We start from the raw sequence: 17,449 nt of genomic DNA on the forward strand, positions 1-17,449 counted from the left end.
TTTTTTTTTTCTTCTTAGTCCCTTGCCAGAAGCAATAAATTCTAGTAGCTTGATGAGCCAATATGCCAGTTTACATCAAATCTATGAGGATATTAATTTTCAGTCAGAAATAGCATATCTGTAGTTTCTCCAGTGCTCCTTTGATGTGCCTCAGAGGTAGCTACAACCAACTGGTGTCAACAAGCAGCTTTGCTGCATAAAAGCAGTTCCTTATGCAGTCGTAAATGGTGAGCTAACATGTCGGGAGCGTTCAGCTGCGAGGTGTGATGGGCTTCTTCCCTGCAACAGCTATCGTTTTAATGAACCACCAAGGAAAAATCAGGGGCTGTGTTGAAAATCTGAAGGCTGTGGGTCGGAGGAGGAGCTGCCTGCTAACCACCATTCCTGTTTCTTTGGCTAGGTACGTAAAGAGTATGGAAAATGCCTGCGTACGCATTGCTGTAGTGGGAAAAGTACAGAGAGCTCTATTGGCTCAGGAAAAACCTCGGGGTCACGGACACCTGGAAGATATTCCACAGGCTCACAGGTAACCCACACTTCTTGTGCACATTCCAACACTTTGCACTTCTACAACAGTATCGCTCATGTTGGGTGGGAAGCTCTGCTCCATGCCTCACCCTCCCAGATTACAGCAAGAAGCTGCCTTAGAGCTATACCCAGCACATTGCCGAGATTTCCCTCCTTCACAGACCTGAATTCAATATGATTGCATCTCTTGGGATGTGATGGCAATTAGTGCCTCTCCAAGAACTTTCTAAATAATTGCAAGGAGAACAAAAAGTCCAGATTTGCCTCCCAGAGGCAGGTGAGTGCTCATAACCTGAGCTGTACTGCCTGCTTTCCATGGAGATCAGGAGCTGTGGGCATTTTGTCAGCTTTGTTCTACATCCTGGCATGTCCTTTAACTGCAAATCTGAAGGTTCTTGCCACTGTTATTGCCATGTACAGGAATGATACAATAACAAACACATATTTTTCTTGCTAGAAAAGGACTACAAGAGTTTTGGAGCCCTTTACAGTGAAAGGCTTTATGGCATTCAGTGGTTTGATCAATTCCATTGCCTCACTCAATATTCCTCAGTTTATAGATCCATAAAGAGAATCCATTGGGGCCAGATTATCTAAGTCACTGGATTTTTTATGCTTTGGTCATCTAAATTTCAGGATTTGTGTAGACTGTACACTTAGTAATTTTCAAGCTAACTTGTACATACAGATACAGATTTATGGAAGAACAGTTAATATAAAATGAAGAAGCTTACTTCTTAATCAATAGGAACCAAACACAAATTTATTCAGTATTACTAATGGAAGTAATTATACATGACAGTTCAACTATTAAATTATGAAAGACATGCAGTGAATAACAGTCTATAACCTCCCAGGAAAACATAATGTGCAATTTATGTCTTGGAGCAAATTGTTATTTATTTTCTGTGGCTTCCAAGATGTCATCCAAGAGCTCCACTTTGACATTTACTTAGGTTTGGATGTTATGCAGGGAAAATAACAGCAACAGAATAAGGGGCTTCTCCCCAGTAGGCCATCAAATCCTATAGTAATCAATAGTGTGCAAAAATACTGTATCCAGAAACATTTAGGTGGGTGATTTCAAAGCCCTGGCAGCAACCCCCTTGTTTCAAGGGAGTTTTGAGGTACAGAGGCAGATTATTTTTCATTTAGAGGCTTGTCCTTGGACAGGAGAGTCCTACCATAGGCAGGAGAAACCTCAGAGAGTGGATGGAGATCTTGAGTATTGTTGAGTATATCTGACCCCTAACTAATGACTAGGAAAGTCTAAGAGGAGCAAAACTCATTAGATCCTTTTTTACCTCTGAAAAGCACTTAGGATACAGAATAATTAATCCACATGTATCATGTCAGAAGAATACAATAGATTAAATGTCCAGGTGAAAAATAATTGCTATAAAAGTGCATGGGCAGCATGTTACATTGTGGTCCCATTTCTAGAGGGCTAATGCGTGATTAGGAGATGCCATTAATACATAGTTAACGAGCAGAGCAGGACACACTTCCCAGCTGTGACCACATGAGTAAGGCCTGGATGATCTTGCATGGCTACAGTTCCACTACAGGGAGCACTGTCTCGTTAGCTATTACAAAAAAGCATGGTCTGTCACAGTGGGAGACTGCATTTGGGATCCCCAAGACAACCTAGCAGCACTGTCACACAGCCATGGGATCATACTCTCTGAGGTGAGGTGAGCCCCCTTGGCAAGGGGACTGTAGTTGACTTTTTGAGTTTTTGCAAGGTCTACATGGGGGAGAGCAGGAGAGTGGTGTAAAAGCCACGGAGGTAGATGCTTCACTGTGTATCTGAGAAACAAAACAGAAGGCCAGGACATTCAGGACACTGTTTCCCCAGCAGCTCTACCACAGATAAAAATCATCACACAGTTTTCAGTAGGGGAACAGAAGTTACTCATTTGTGGTGGATTTTTTTTTTTAACCTGTATGCCCCAAGATGGATCATACCTATAGAAAATTTCCATTCATTCAGGAACACCAAGACACACATCAACTGTTCTGTTACACTTTGCAAAAACTAGGCACAGGCTATGCGAGGTAATACAGGAGGTGTGCTTGCTTCCGTGTGTAAGTTATTTTTCAGTTATTGGGTGCTATATTGGTAAATCTGTAGCTTGTGTTGCTCTGGGTTCATCTCATATGAGATTTCTATTGCTTTTTTTAATTAAGATGTAAGCAATCCGAGCAATCCTATTATGCACATCTTATATGAGGTAGGCATTTGTGTTATGAAGTCAGGCAGGCAGTGTCTGGTATACACGAGGCGGGTTATAATGAAACAGCAACTGCTTGCTTACAGCTGGATAGAAACAAGTCTCATCCTGAGCTAGACATGCCAATAGCCATCTTTAGTGAGGCAGAAAGAAACCTATCTGCAGCTGCTAAAAATTCATTACCTGCTGTGGTTCAATCCCTCTTCAGAGCCGGATTCGTAGGATGTGGAATGACACAGTTCGAAAGCAGTCCGAGTCTTCCTTTATTACTGGAGATATAAACAGTTCAGCTTCACTCAACAGAGGTAATTATAAACTATTTTTCTTATCTCTAACTCTTGTGATGGCTGTAATGAGTCTAAAATATATTGCCCCTTTTTTTCCCCTCTCCTCCTTACCTCAGATGGCATCAGACCCTATTCACTCACACAAGAAATGTTGCGTTATTAAGTGGGAGGAGGTTTTGTGGTGGTTGTTTCCTGTTTTCTTTTCTTTCTCTATTTTTACATACGCATTTTTAAGAACTGTCATTTCTGGAAGGGAGTTAGGAAAAGATAAAAAAAAAAAAAAAGTGGAAAAAAAACCCTCCACCTTCCCCCAGACAAACTCTGAGCGCCATAAGTTGCTGAGGTGTTAGGCCTCATTGCTGGCGGTGAAAATGGGCCGTCACAGTACTGTACAGCCTGTGTTAAGCATCATAGACATTGTGATTGCCTTGGGTACATAGCAGTTCTGTCATCTCTGTGGAAGCAAAAATGAACAGCAGAGCACATACGTAAGAAAAACTGTGTGCTTGGAACAAAATGGTCTGCGTCGATGTTAATACCTAGTCTGAAGAACTGACTAACGTGAACTTTACAGACATCTGTGGAGGAAAGGCTATCAGAGAAGTACAGAAATAGAGGCATGACAAACAAAATGTGGTGCCTGGCACCAGAGGAAATCTGAACAGCTTTTTTTTAAAGAAAAAAGTCTTTTCAGTGAGTTATGGGAAAACAACAGTATGGGAATAGCAGGAAAAAAAAAGCCTCAGAGATGGGTTTGTTTCACCTCCAGTGCAATTACTTTAATGCTCAACTTTGAGAAACTAGATGCCAAATTCTGCTTTTAGTGCCCACCCACGTTTTGCTGGAATTAAGAGGGGGCAGAATTTGAGTCACTGGGCCCACCTGCTCTCTCATGATGATGAAAATCATAAGTATTTCCAGTGCCGATGGTCAGACTGAAAAGCTCAGCTGAAAATTGAACTGGGACTTTGGCTCTATTTCAGTCTTTATTCACCCATTATTCCCACTGATTTTAGGGCAAAGTTGGCCTGTGTAATAATATAAGGATAGGCTTGAAGGATTTTGACTGTGCTGTTAGTAGAGTTGACAACTGAGTGCTGGGGAACGAAGGATATATGATTAATTTCTCTGAACATTACATATATTGCCCAAATCAGTGCAAAGGGGAAGGCAGTGTGGTTAACACGGAGGTTATTTTATCCCTCAAACCACTCTGAAGGATTTTGTGCCGGTATATTTTCATTTTGCACTGGAGATTTGTTGATAAAGATGGCTATAAGATGCCGTTCCTGCAAACGCCTCTTTTCCTATTGATTTATCCATGTGTGTTGCCCTTGCATTTCTCTACATCTTTGCATCAAAGACTGGAGAGCTACAACCAGGCTTCTCTGGGGCTAATTTAAAGGGGGATCAGTTGTTGTAAAAAGGTTACAGCAAGAACCACAGCTCCCCTCTGCCATCCATCACTCAGTCTCAGTGGCAAACCAAAATGTGTTATGCATGAAATGTTCACTCCTCTAGTTAGCACAGATTTCTCCTTGTTCCCTGATGCAGCTGAGGCTAAAAAGGGAAGTGCTCTGGCAAACAGGATCATCTTGGGTTTGTTGGGAGAAGAAAGGCATCCCTCCTTCTTCAGTTTTGGCTTTTTTCATGCAAATATGGGAGTATGACCATAAATTGGGAAGGCTGTCAAGAGGTTTTAAGCGGGTAATGTTCATCCCAGTGTGGCAAGAGCCTGTTGCTAGACGTACCTGTTATTGGAAGGTCAGTTGGGAAATGAACGGCTGGGGGAGGCATCTTCAAAGTGGATTTCATCCAGCTATTTCTGTGGTGTGCCATCGGATGAGATGAATCACCCAAAGGGCCTGAATTTCTCCACAGACTGCATAAACAGCTTGGTAACTGTCTTCAAAGGGACGCCTTTTAGGTGGGAAACTTAAGGGACTTGAATAAATTGTACTATTACGCACGGGCACCCCTCTCTCTTTTTCACGCAGGCAGGCAAACTATTTATTTTGGTTTTGTTTGTTTTCTTTCTTTTTTGGTAGACGGATCTGCAAAGTGGAGGTTAAAACATTTCCTCGGGAGTTAGTGTCTCTGAAGCAGCAGGTGGTCAGTTGTGCTAGGAAAATACACCTGACATCAACAGGAACCCAGCTGCACAGGGCCCCAGATATTTCACACTTTATCTTGTTTATTCCAGCTGGAAAGAAATGTTCATGGTCTTAGGGCTTTGCATAAAGCATAAGTTGTTTCTTCAGTCTCTCCAGAGAGAGCTGAAGCCTGAATGGACCAGTGGGGCAATGTGGTTTTCACAGTTCTTGTCTTCCTCTTAATATTTTAATATATATCAAGCTTTAAAGGAGCCATTTCATTAATGTTTTATTTACAAGTATGCAATTAAAGCTCAGAGGAGTCAAGTACAAACCTTGAATTGTCTGGTTGGTATCATTCCCTGCCTGGGGTTGATACAGCAGGCTTGTGTACCCTGTCAGAAGTCTCTCTCTAGGCCTCCCAGGCTGGATACCTTCTACATGAAACTGTCTGTGTAATCCCAAATTAAACATTCTTTGTGCACTGGTATTTCTCCCAGAACCTTCAGACAGCATCCCAATTTCTAAAGTAGGGAAAAAAAAAAAAAAAAAAAGAAAAGAAAAAGGATTCTTTCTCTGCAGAATCATCCCATCCTTCAGCTCCTGGTCTGACTCCACATCTCCACATTTCCTAAGCTGTCGCTGGCTTTTCATGCTCCTGTCATGGAAATGGAAAGCAGTGAAACTTCCTCTAACCGGGTACTTTCTCATTTAAGCCTTTTTCCCTTGATCACATTCACAGCACTTGTAGCCCCCTGCTGCTTGATAACGTCCCAGGCAAGTCTGCTCTTGCTACCTGTTTTCCTGTTTTAAGATTAACATCACCTATATCACCCTATCGCTTTTTCTCCTTCTTCAGTGAATCTCATAGGCACGTCTGGAATGTCATACCTGTATTGGCGCATCCCTCCTTTGGACATGTAAATGTACCTTTTTCTGATTTAGCAGAAGTCACATTGCTTACAGCTTTTTCCAGCTCCAGCCCCTCTTTCACCCGCTACCTCCCCACAAAATCATTGGTTGTAACGTTGGTTTTTCACCTCTTGCCTGATGTTATACTCATTTATCCTACCAGGAATTTCAGACATAAATCCAGACTTGCCTGATGTAGCATGTTCTGTATTCACTCTCAGCTCCCAAGACGTACATGACCATTTCAGATATTTTTCTGAAGGCAGCTTCTAGTTACAGGTTAGTCTGAAGTGTTTCAGGCTTTGTTCCTCCTTGCTTCTTGTCGTAGCTTAGTGTGTGGGTTTGGGATAGTTATACCACTGAAACCAGGAGGAAGGGAACAGAAACTGGCCGTGGATTTCCCCCTCTGCTGTCAAAGGAAGACCATGCCAGTCCATCCTGTAGACACGTACTCCGTTTCAGGATCCAGGAGCCTTCCTGCTCCTCACACTCATTTTTCTCACTTGGGTCTGGCTGGATGTTTCTGCCATCTATTCCACATCACCTTGTGCTCCTCCCAGCACTGAAGATTTGAGATGGATCTGCTGCTTCAAGGACTTAGTCTCAGTGGTCCTCCAGCTTGTCCGTGACTCCAATCCCTGCTAGATAAAAAGCACAGACATTACTTTGGGGACTTTCCTCATCTCCCTGTGCTCATGATCCTTTTAATGTTTCTGTTTTTTCTCTGCGTTCCTGTCCTGTTATATCTCATGTGTGACACAGCAAGGACTGCCCTTTATTTATGTTAGGCATGACTAGACTGTAATTCACTGTGGAACAGCCTGCTTGCAAAGTCCCCAAGCCTGCATTTTGTCATCCTTCTTGCCTGACTAGGACTTGATGCAGCTGGGATATGAATGCCGTGACTTCCAGCTGACTTCAGTCTCCCAAGTTGCTTCCCCTGGTGCAGAGTTATTTAGACTTTGCTACACCTTAGCCAAGGCTGTGGGGCCGTGCTGAGCTCGGACAAGTGCCACATGGCAAAGTAATTGCTAGTGTTGAATTAGCAGCCCAGATGAGGTTGTTTAACATCCGAGGAACAGCCTGCCCAAGCAGCGTCCCAGCAGTGCTAGGGTTGGGCATGCTCGCAGTGTCAAAGTTATTACTGTAAGCTCTTTCAGACGGAGCCACAAAAGGTGAATGGGATAAAAACTGGATCAAGCTGATCACCTTGTAAGCAGAAAAAAAGTCTGCCTATAGGACATTTGGGAGGCTTAAGAGGTCTTGATACAGACACTCAGCAGAAAAGCTGAAAAAATGGACCAGAAAAGCATGCTGGCATCCCTGAAGGATGGACTGTTGGCTAGAACTTGTTACCATGAAGGCTGAAAAGTAGAAGGCATAAAGAGAAAGCAACAGGCAGGACTTCACTTTATCTTGGGTTCATCAGAAGACGGAGCAGATAACTGTGTGGTTGCAACAGCAGAGCCTTTGGTACCTGGGGTTAAGACAGTTTTTAAAAAGAGCAGGAGATTAAAAGCAATTAACATCATTACTGTCTTTCCAATCCTATTGCACTTCTACTTCTGAAATCTAGTCACGGGCTTGCACAGCACACGGGGATGGGGTTGGGATGGAGTTGTTGCTCAGCACTGGGCTGACGGCAGGAGGAGCAGATTGCAGGGGACCGCTGCAAATGTGAATGCTGGGCTCTGACGGTGTGGCATGGACCTTAGCCTTGGGTACAGCCGAGTGTCTACATCCTGAGTGTGAGGGACAGGTCTGTTTACACCTCGGGAGCGTTACTGTCAGAAACCACTCTGATAGCTTAGACAACCTGGCAAACAAGCAGTCAGCACAAGACAGCAATGTGACTCCAGCCTATTTTTATCCATGTCTTAGGTGAGAGGTAATACAGTAATTACTCTCTCTCTCTCAGGGTATGAAACAACCGAGAGAGGAAAAGTCATCAGGAACCCTATGGTACTTTGTTGCCTTTTAGTTTTTCAAGTTAGGGATTTGATGTATTTTTCTAGAGGAAAAGTGGGAGTTACCTGTTAAAGGAAGGAGTGCTCCTTGTTTTGGTGAGGCTTGAGAGCAGTAGAGAAGAAGGAAGAGTTTGTTGTTGGTATGAGATGGTATTTTGTTCCAGGAAAACGTGCTGATAGAGCTATGTGTGCCCATTGAAGTCAGCAGGTAAGGGGAACTGTATCTTCACTCGTGGCAAGCACTTGGTGTATTCATAATACCCGGTGTTATTAGCAGTGGATTTTTCCTCTTTGGGAAAATAAATGAGCTAGGGATAGAGCTACCAAATTTCTTAGAAAATAGAAACTACTCCAGAAGTCTGTTGTGCTTGGTCAAGTGCTGTACTCCCACTGCAGTGCTGTGTGTCTTGGCTCACAAACTAGACAGCAAGTTTAATAGTCCAGCCCCAGTCTTCCTAGAGAAACACAGGTTGTGTGCACTCCTTGACTTGTGGCTCTTCGCTTTAGTCCGCTCACACCCAAAGCAGTGCTCACAGTCTCCTCTACCCTCATCCACAGAGGTCTCCTAGAGAGATTTCTTGGTAGTCTGCATTGCTCCACATGTCCTTCAAGGCAGAAACATCAGAAAAACCCTGAAAGCTGGTGCAGGATTGGAGTCTGGGACCTCTGGCAACTCCTTCTGCAAGGTGGCAAGTCTTAAATACGAATTGTTCTTTGTGGCCCCAAGAGTCTGCTCACAAGGGTGAATGCATACGTAGACTTGCTAGAAAATACTAGATGCTGGATGGGGGTATGAAGGCCAGAAACACCATCAAAATATTCGCTTCATGTTTGTTCCCATGAAGACAAACCAAAACGGAAAATGGAAATGGGGGCGTTCTTTGTCCCTGTCCCTTGCTTTTTCTTTCCTAACGCCCAAGTGTCATTGCACGTCTCAGCTTCTAAGTAGTGCTTCAGAATAAATACTCGATTTCCCTTGGCTTTATTATTTCTCCCCTGCATTTTCATATCAACCACAAAGACATAATCTGAAACGTACACAGGAAAAAGGGAAATTATTGCTACTGTTTTCAGAGATAATCAGTTTAATGTCAAATTCATGTGGATTTCTTCATAATGAACAGAACAAATTGAGCTCAAATTCAAACAGTGGGAATCTGAGTCAGAGAGGAAAATTAAAATGAAGAACATTAATATCCTGATTTCTAACCCAACTGAGACCTGATTGTTTCCTAAATGAAATCTCCCATCAAATTCCTCCCACCCACCCAAAAATATAATTAGCTGCGATTTCCATGCTGAAACCCTATCTGTGCCGTTAACTCAGCAGGAACGGCTGTGTGTGTTTTAGGGAGGGTGGGTGAAGTTTAAAATTACCTTCAGATGGCCATATCAGCCTGCATTTTTAGGAGACATTTCTTTAGGAAACGCAGCAGAAGGTGAAATCCTGCCTTTGGCAGGGGGCTGTCACTCCAAAAAGATAGTAGCTGCAGGTTAGCACCAGGGAAGCACAGAAGTACTAAGGTGAGTCAGTTTGGGGTTGCTCTCCCCAGATTTTCCTCTTCTGTAGGGTGAGATGAAGATGCTTGGGTTAAGCTGTCTGCATAGGGTTGGTGGTAGTAGGTGTCATGGTCTGGACATGACTTGACAATACAGCAGTGAAAGCAGAGTGGCTTTTGGTGTGGTTAGAAGGAGAGACAGAAGAGGTTAAAAAAAAAAAAAAAGGAAAGAAAAACAAAGTAAAATAAAAAATCAACATTCCCTGGGAATCTCAAACCACAAACTTCTCTGGAGGAGGGGCTCCAGCAAGCCATGCTAACAGCAGCTCCTGCTGATCCCATTGCCCCTCTCACCAAATGATACCCCAAAAAAACTGCCAGTGCCTGTGCCCAGCAAAAAAAAACAAACACAAAAGAGTTCCTATCCCACAAAATCACTTAAGCTGCCCAGGAACAGCTTAACCTGGTTCAGCATTTTTTCCAGTTGCTGGCTTCAGAGCAGGGATCCGAGCTGCCATGCAAGCCGTGTCAGCCCCTGTTCGTGAGCTTAAATAATTTCTCCGTGGTGAGCCATCCCCATACACTTCAAAGAGTGATTGCTGCTCATCTGAGCCCATCGAAAAGCTGACCCTTTGCTGGCAGTGCCTAGAGAAAGTGGAGGGCAGGTGGAAATGTGGATGGTGGCAGCGTTACCGCTGTCAGGTGTCAGTCTTTTCTCAAGTGGCTCATTCGCTCCCTGATGGATTTATGAGACCAGTGTGACAGTCAGATTTCTGCCGAATTTATGTTGCATATAAGACAAATAGCGAGCAGTTGAGCTCTGGGAGAGGTGGGAATGCCTCTGCTCATCTCGATAGGATATTTCGGAGGGCGCCATGAATTGATGTATCACAGTCAGGCTAAACGGTTCTTACCTGCTCTGAGTAACACCAATCACTCTTCTCGTGGCTGGAAGATATTAGAGAAGAAATACTTTCACTGCTTTCTCTCCATTTGTTTTCTTTTTACAGTTAGCAGCAGGCAGTGCTCCCGTTTCTCCTGTGAAGCCAGTCAGTTTTCATATCGTGGCTTTCACAAAGATCGTTTCTCTGTTTTTTTGTCTGTTGTTTTGTTTTCATTATTAATGAGCAGGATGTGGCTATATGAGCACACAAGTTGGCAGGCAGAGTTAATGGTGAGCAATACAACGTTTAAGCACATTTTCAAATGTGCTGGGTTGCTCGTTTTCTTTTATCCTCACTCCTATTGTGGCACTGTCGTCGGCAGGTTCAGCACAGCAGACTGCCAAGTACGTCCAAGGCGCCTGTGGTTGCCTTCCTGGTTCATGAATGAATCTGCAGATGCCTAGAGGGAGCTCATCACAATATTCCTGGGTGTAAAACTACTTTGCATTCTTTCTTTCTAAGCACCAAACGGTTCAAGAATAATTTGACTAAAGGAAAGTGTCTGTCTCCCGCAGACAGTTTGCCCTTGGCAGTACCATCACTGTGCAACTGGGGACGTGGTGCAGAGCAAGAGGTGCATCTGTTTAAAGCTGAGTTTTGCCCTGGAGATGCTTTAGATGCTTTGTGCTCGGTTTTTTAGTGATTCTCGGGGTTTTCTGGGGGGGAGCAGTAAATTCAGAGTACTTCTTGTGATTCTTGAAGTTGATCCCGGGATGGCCCTGGTAGGGGATGAAGCCTGTGTGGCCATTTGGAGACCATCGTCTGCCAATGTGCAAATCTCGTTTCATCATCAATGTTGCTTTCAGTCAAAGGCAGGGCACTTTTTTCCAGAGCCTGTCCTTTTTGCAGGGTGCTGAGAGGTGTCTGTGCTCGATGCTCCCCTGATTCAGCAGGTGCACAGTGCTGCACAGACCCAGAGGACACAGCGCTCCTTGCCCTCAAGCATTTCCCTTCCCACTTTTTAGCCCCAGCCCTGGGAAATTTAGTCCTTTAGTCCCTGGTTTCAAGGGTTTCAACAGTCCTGGAGCCTGGAGGCATCTGATTTATCCACAAACAGCAACAGCAATGAAAACCCACTTTCCTCCCGCCTCAGGAGTATGATTAGCTGTTCAATTTCTGTTCCTTTATGGTCAAGACTGCCTCTTGAGAGTGGAGTAGCGCTTTTCTGAGGTGTTTACGTGTCCCCTGGATGTTTGGTGAAAGTCAAAGGGCAAAAAGCAGGGTGAGAGTCCCCAGAGGCATCTCTGTGCTAATCCAGAGCAAGCCCAAGGGCTCTTTTCCAGCATCTCGTCTAACTACAGTTTCATGAGTGCTGTGGCTTCTGCTCCCTCTCTGGGGAGAGCGGTGCTCAAGAGTACATGCTGTCCCAGCACCAGAAACGCCTGTGCCAGTGGTCACAACAGTGAGGAGATCCTCCAGAAGAAATAGCCCGGGGATCTCAGAAGCTTGATTTGTGTCAAGACTCTGAAATTTCCATCTTGCCCAGCGCAGGAGGCCGTTTCTTTACCTCACCATCCCACTGCCCCTGGCATTTTTCTGATGAAACTGCCCAAGATTTATCTCTTTGATTTCACACCCTGTGCCCCTGCATTTTGTTACCTCTCTGTAACCATTACAGAGTGCGTACATCCTCCCCTTACCCTCCCTGGCCCTATGGATGCCCCCACCTGGGTCCCACACCCAAACGGGTGGCGTATTTGGGTGAAGCAGCCCACGTGCAGTTGCACTGAATCAGCCAGGAGGGATTGCTGTTTGGAGGCACAAATCTCTGCAACCCCGTTAAGTGGCTGTTGTTTTGGCTAAATGTCAGTATCTGGCATCAGAATGAACCATCCTGATAATTAGATATGAACTGGAAATGAATTCCAGGGAGCTGAGGTAGTTGTAAGCAAATTAATATTTTCTGTTTTGTAACGTAAATGCAGTATCCTTTTGGACTAGTGATTGCCATGCTCTCTCTTTTTATTGTTCTGTTGTACATTTTTTTCCCAGTCAGCCATACATTTTGTGCCAGGAAAAATTATGATTTTCTGCTTCAAGGATCAAAACTTAAGGAATTTAGCTCATATTTCTGCTTACGTGCGAAATGAATCCCAGTGCCGATTGTCTTCTCGTCTGTTTTGCCTTTCTGCTGCCTGGGACTGAGTTAGCTGAGATTTGTTGCAGTGATTTCAGTGAGTGACGTGGCATTCTTCCTTTGGGAGATATTATGAACTGGCTTTGATTTTAGGATTGACAGCCATATAATTGGAAGTTCAGTCATTAGGTGGATCAGATTTAAAGAGGAAAAGTAAGGGCAAGGCAATTTCTGAAATCAGAGCGGGCTTTGGGGAGTATTAGATCCAGCAGAGTATTGCTGCAGAGCAATCTTAATATGATGACTGTGAAAGAGGGAGGAAGAAAGCATGGCTGCTTATACAGATTCCTGTAAGTACAGGCCGATTTCTGCCATAGGCAAGGCTCCCTACAACTAAGAACTTAGGACTAGTGAGAAATAAGTATAAAGAGGAACAATGAGGGATAATGCACCTTTGTATAATCACGGTATAGAGAATTATAAACCCTTTGAAGGGGCAGCAATGGTAAAAAGAAATGTCCCATTCTGGGAATGTGTTTCTGCTCTGAGCAGTTGAGAAGGAATTGGTGAAGTGATGGCCTCTATCCTGGGGCAAATATTTATAAATCACTGTGGACTAGCAATGTGTTTGGAACGTGGCCTGCAGATTATAATCCAGCAGACCTTTATCATCTGAAATTTTATGTAAGAAAGGAAGAAAATAAGGAAAAAGAAATACTTTCCCTGCCCTGTCTCTGCATAAAAGCATGGGATGTTTCATTTTGTTAAGCTCTGGATAGCCCAGAGCTTAACAACCTCATTTGCTGAAATTCCATTTCACTGCAGTCAGTATTAATAGCTTCTCAATGAATAGATTAGATGCTGCAAGTGACAACAAACCTATTTGAGAGAAATTTAATAGGGAGGTTTATTGAAGTTTATTAACTGAATCCTGTTGGCTATTATAAGAACAGAGTTCGATAAATCTAAACATCAGAGCATTCGTTGAAGGGAACCAGGAAAAATGCTGAATATGCCTCTGGTCCTTCAGCAAATGTGTGATTTCACTTTTCATAATTGCATTAATCGTTTGAATAAACTGCAAGAGAACATGTGGAAGACCAGGATTCTTTAAATACAGGAAAAATCTGTGTGTAATACAGTAAAGGACACTACTGAATGCTGATAAGGACAGTCACGATGATAACTGGAGTTTTGACTCATTCAAACCTGTTTTGAATATATTTTCTCTCCCTGGAAGTAAAGTGGAATAAAAAAGTTAATGCTAAGTGAGGTACAGAGCCAGCCAGAACTTACAAACTGAGATCTGCACAGCAAGATTGGTTCAGCAACGTTCAGGTTAAGGAAATGAATTATTTACTATGGTTAGGGTATGGCAGATCTGTTTGTTTGCTTGTTTTATTGTTTTTGTTTGTTTTATTTATTAATATATTTATTTTTGGTTGGTTGGTTTTGTTTTTAAATGAGCACTGAGTCAAGGAGTCATCTCTAACCACCTAGTTGGTGTCCAGGATGCAGCAGTCCCCTGTGCTCACTGGCAGCTCTGGCACTGCAGTACCTCCCGGGGACTGGTCCGTTCTCTCTCTGCAGGGTGGTCTGAAGTCAAATATATGAAGTGTGAGAAGCCGAGGTGCTTGATTTATGGTGGCTGTGGACAGAAAGATAAGTTGGCTGCTTTGGGAGGCAGAGCGGGCAGGAGCACAGTGCCCTAGCCTAGCCCTGTGGGATGGAAGTAGCAAGAGCTGCATGGATGGGAAAATGTGAAGTCAGATGAAAGATTAAGGTTGGCCAAAAACACAGCAGTACATGTTTTCATTGTTGTTTCCTTCTTCGGGAAACAATGAAAAAAGACCAAGAAAAATTACATTTGGGGACTCCCGGGTCAGAGGCAATGAAACATTTTGTTACAACTCCGATGTGCTTTTTCAAAGCTATTTATTTCTGTTTCTGCTCTAATGAAAAGATGACATCATAAGAAAAAGTCCAAGTCAGCTTTCATACAAATCACTCTTTGGAAACAACCAAAAAAAATAATTTTCATTTGGAAAACATGGGTTTTTCTTTGGACATTTTTTAAATGCTCAGTTGATTCACTACTTTGTCAGATTCAATTTGTTAAACGCTTTGGTCTCTTTTCTCTGCAAAACTGCACTTCAGGCATGTCTGCTGGGTGTTGGGGAAATCTTCCCTTCCCCAGCGTGTTCCCACCCTGCTGAAATACTCACAGCAAGGCTAGAGCCAATTTTGGCATGGGATTGAAGAGATAGAAAGCCAAGAGTGATATGTGAGGGCGTTGTTATCTTTGTGGACAGACGACCCAGACTAAAGCAGGCAAGCTGAAGCCATTTGCAGCCTGGTTGGGCCATGCTGCATGACGTTATTTTTCAGAAGGTCTGGAGGAGCACTGGGATACATTTCCCTTCCTGCTGAGCAGACCACGCAGATGATTCAAGTTAGCTTAAATGCCTTTGTGTGGCTTTGTCAGCCAGCTGCCCACGAGAAATGGTTTGAATTTTGTTTCCGAATGATACAATCTAGAGCCTGGTGACACACGCTTGTCATCTTTCTTTTCATCCTTTGCTTTTAGCTAGTGTCTAAATTTTACCTATGTTTAACAGGGTGCAGCTTTCTCTTATGGTCATAACACCAAATTCTTGCTCTACTGATGTTAAATACAGGCTCTGGTTGTGGTCCTCTCATCCCACTGAACAAGCAGATGCCCAGGTGAGCCTTTGAGTTTGAAGCCTCATCTTTTTCCCACCCTTAAGGGCCACATGCACACAGCACAAGACAGGTTTGCAAATGGAGTGGATTTCCTTTCAGCAGGGCATTTTTGGCTAGCAGAAGTGAAGGTGTTTCAAGGCAGCTGAGCCAAAGCCAGCCAGCATAATTAAGCAAATAAAGAGCACGTTTGGTAATTGCGTGCTGGGCTCAGGTGCTTCAGGAGATGGCAGAGGGATCGCTTGTGTAGGGCATGTTACTGCTGAAAGGCTGCGAAGCAAGGGCTGTGTGATTTGCTGGGAGAAGTCAGTGTCATGCCACAGAAGAGGACAAGAGCTGAGAACCCAGCCATAAGTGAGTAAATTAAAACAAGCGATGGACAAACGCTGCTTGCTGAGGGTGTTAGGCACACTGCCAGCCTCACGCCGAGGCTCACATCGCCAAGGAGGAGATTCGGGGCAGTCAGTAGGTGCAAGAAGCCCTGATCCTTCTGCCTTTCAGTCATGTGAGACCGTGGCACCTAGGGTCAAATCAGCCTATTTACTTTCTCTCGTATTTAGGGAGAGAGTGCTGCTTTGATCCCAGGCTTTCTTTATCAAGCTTTGCTGGCTGTTGATTACCAAGGCCATTTTCATGCAAACGGGGTCATAGTCTGGTAGCCCACCTGCTTCTTGTGCTCGTGCCTCATCTGCAGACTTAATCCATCCTTTCTAATAGCCCCGCTGGTTGCTATAGCAATGACAAAGTGTTATGAAAAAGGCAGGATGATACTTAAAAGTATGGCTGGTGTTACCTTTTCCTTTCTCCCTCCTGGGAAGGAGAAACCCAATAATGGGGATTTGGTTGTTGTATTATTGTTTTATCTAAAGCTTTAACTACAGGCTCTCTGGAGCCTGAATGCAGTTCTCTCTCAAAGTCCTTTGAGGCAGGGACTGTTGCAGCTTTAAAGCAGCTAAGGAGAAACAAGAGCCCAGATTAATGAATACGAGCTGTATGCCAGTTTCTTTTTAAGATGCCAGAGGTTAAATTTTCACAGAAGGTGAAGTTTGCTGTGGCCAGCTCACCCAGACAGGAACCTGCTGCTGAGTCCTTAGGGCCCAGCCCAGTGCCTAAAAGTATTGAAAGCGAGCAGAAAGTGCTATGGGTGGGTTTGTTTTGGCTTTGCATCAGGAGATTTACTCGGCACTGCCATCACAAATGGCATTTAGATCAGTAAATTAAAAAATCTTTGCCCTCAGGAGTAAAGGGAGAGGAAGGCAGAAGATACAATACTTTTGCTTAGTATCTGCATACGGGCTGTTGTGTTATACCAAGCATCCTCTTTTACACACCTGAGAGAGAGAAAAGGAGTTATTCCAAGTTTTCAGCCTTTGGTGGTGTTTATAGCTGGGACCGCGGATCTGCATTAAACGTTGCCAGAAATGACCTAGTCCAGAAGAGCCAGGTTTGTGTGAATTCAGCTCATTTCAGAGCCCACTGGGCAGCAAAGAACCACCCTGGTGCCTCCAGGCAAGCCAAGCACTGTGTGCTGACACAGATCTGTCCCTTCTTGTCTCCTGTCACGCGGCACAAGCAGCCTTGGTGCTAAATGGTCTGACCTGCCTGGCTGACACAGGGCAGACCCCATGAGCATCCCTGCCTTTGTTGCAGGAGCCGTGTTGTCGGTGAGATCAGACCAGGAATAGATGGAGTGAGCTGCTCTTTCTGGCAGCTGCCATTTAAAGACGCCTCGAGCAAAAGCATCCGAAATCACGTGGCAGGTGTATCCTCCTCTTCCTTATTGAATCTCACAGTGACCACTTGGGGATTGGGTTAAATCTCAGATGGGAGGGTTATATCACTTCTGGATGTATGACTGGCGTTAGCTCTGGACATTCCCATTACCTGAACAAAAGCGAGTCCCGTTTCGAATCCTTTATGGCCCAGCTTGTTTAGAAGTGGCATAAAAGCAGAAACACTTCAGTGCAGCTGGTAGGCACACTGGTGTAAAGCTAGTGCAAGAAGACAAGCTGTGCCTACAGTCCCTCACCCCACACGTACAGGAGATTAATGGATAAATGCGTTACCTGAAAGAAAGGATTGACTCATCTGACTACGAGTTATATTCAAGGTTGCTTAGTTAAGTGTTCATATAATGTTTTTTTACAGGAGACAGCTTTGTTTCCTTATTTCCAATCCCAACAGTTC

General features: G+C 44.1%; 1 protein-coding gene across 23 annotated transcripts in view; it reads left to right on the top strand.

The window, feature by feature from the left end:
* ADGRL3 (adhesion G protein-coupled receptor L3) overlaps positions 1-17,449 on the top strand; it is a 524,429-nt gene that overhangs the window by 488,767 nt on the left and 18,213 nt on the right. For all 23 annotated transcript variants that reach the window (XM_038178121.2, XM_072037083.1, XM_072037080.1 and 20 more), the window contains 2 exons: positions 401-526; positions 2,971-3,067. In XM_038178121.2, coding sequence (XP_038034049.1) covers positions 401-526; positions 2,971-3,067 — 223 coding nt within the window. The remainder of the gene's footprint in view (positions 1-400; positions 527-2,970; positions 3,068-17,449) is intronic.

Source organism: Anas platyrhynchos, chromosome 4 (genome assembly GCF_047663525.1).
Source record: "Anas platyrhynchos isolate ZD024472 breed Pekin duck chromosome 4, IASCAAS_PekinDuck_T2T, whole genome shotgun sequence".
NCBI lineage: Eukaryota > Metazoa > Chordata > Aves > Anseriformes > Anatidae > Anas > Anas platyrhynchos.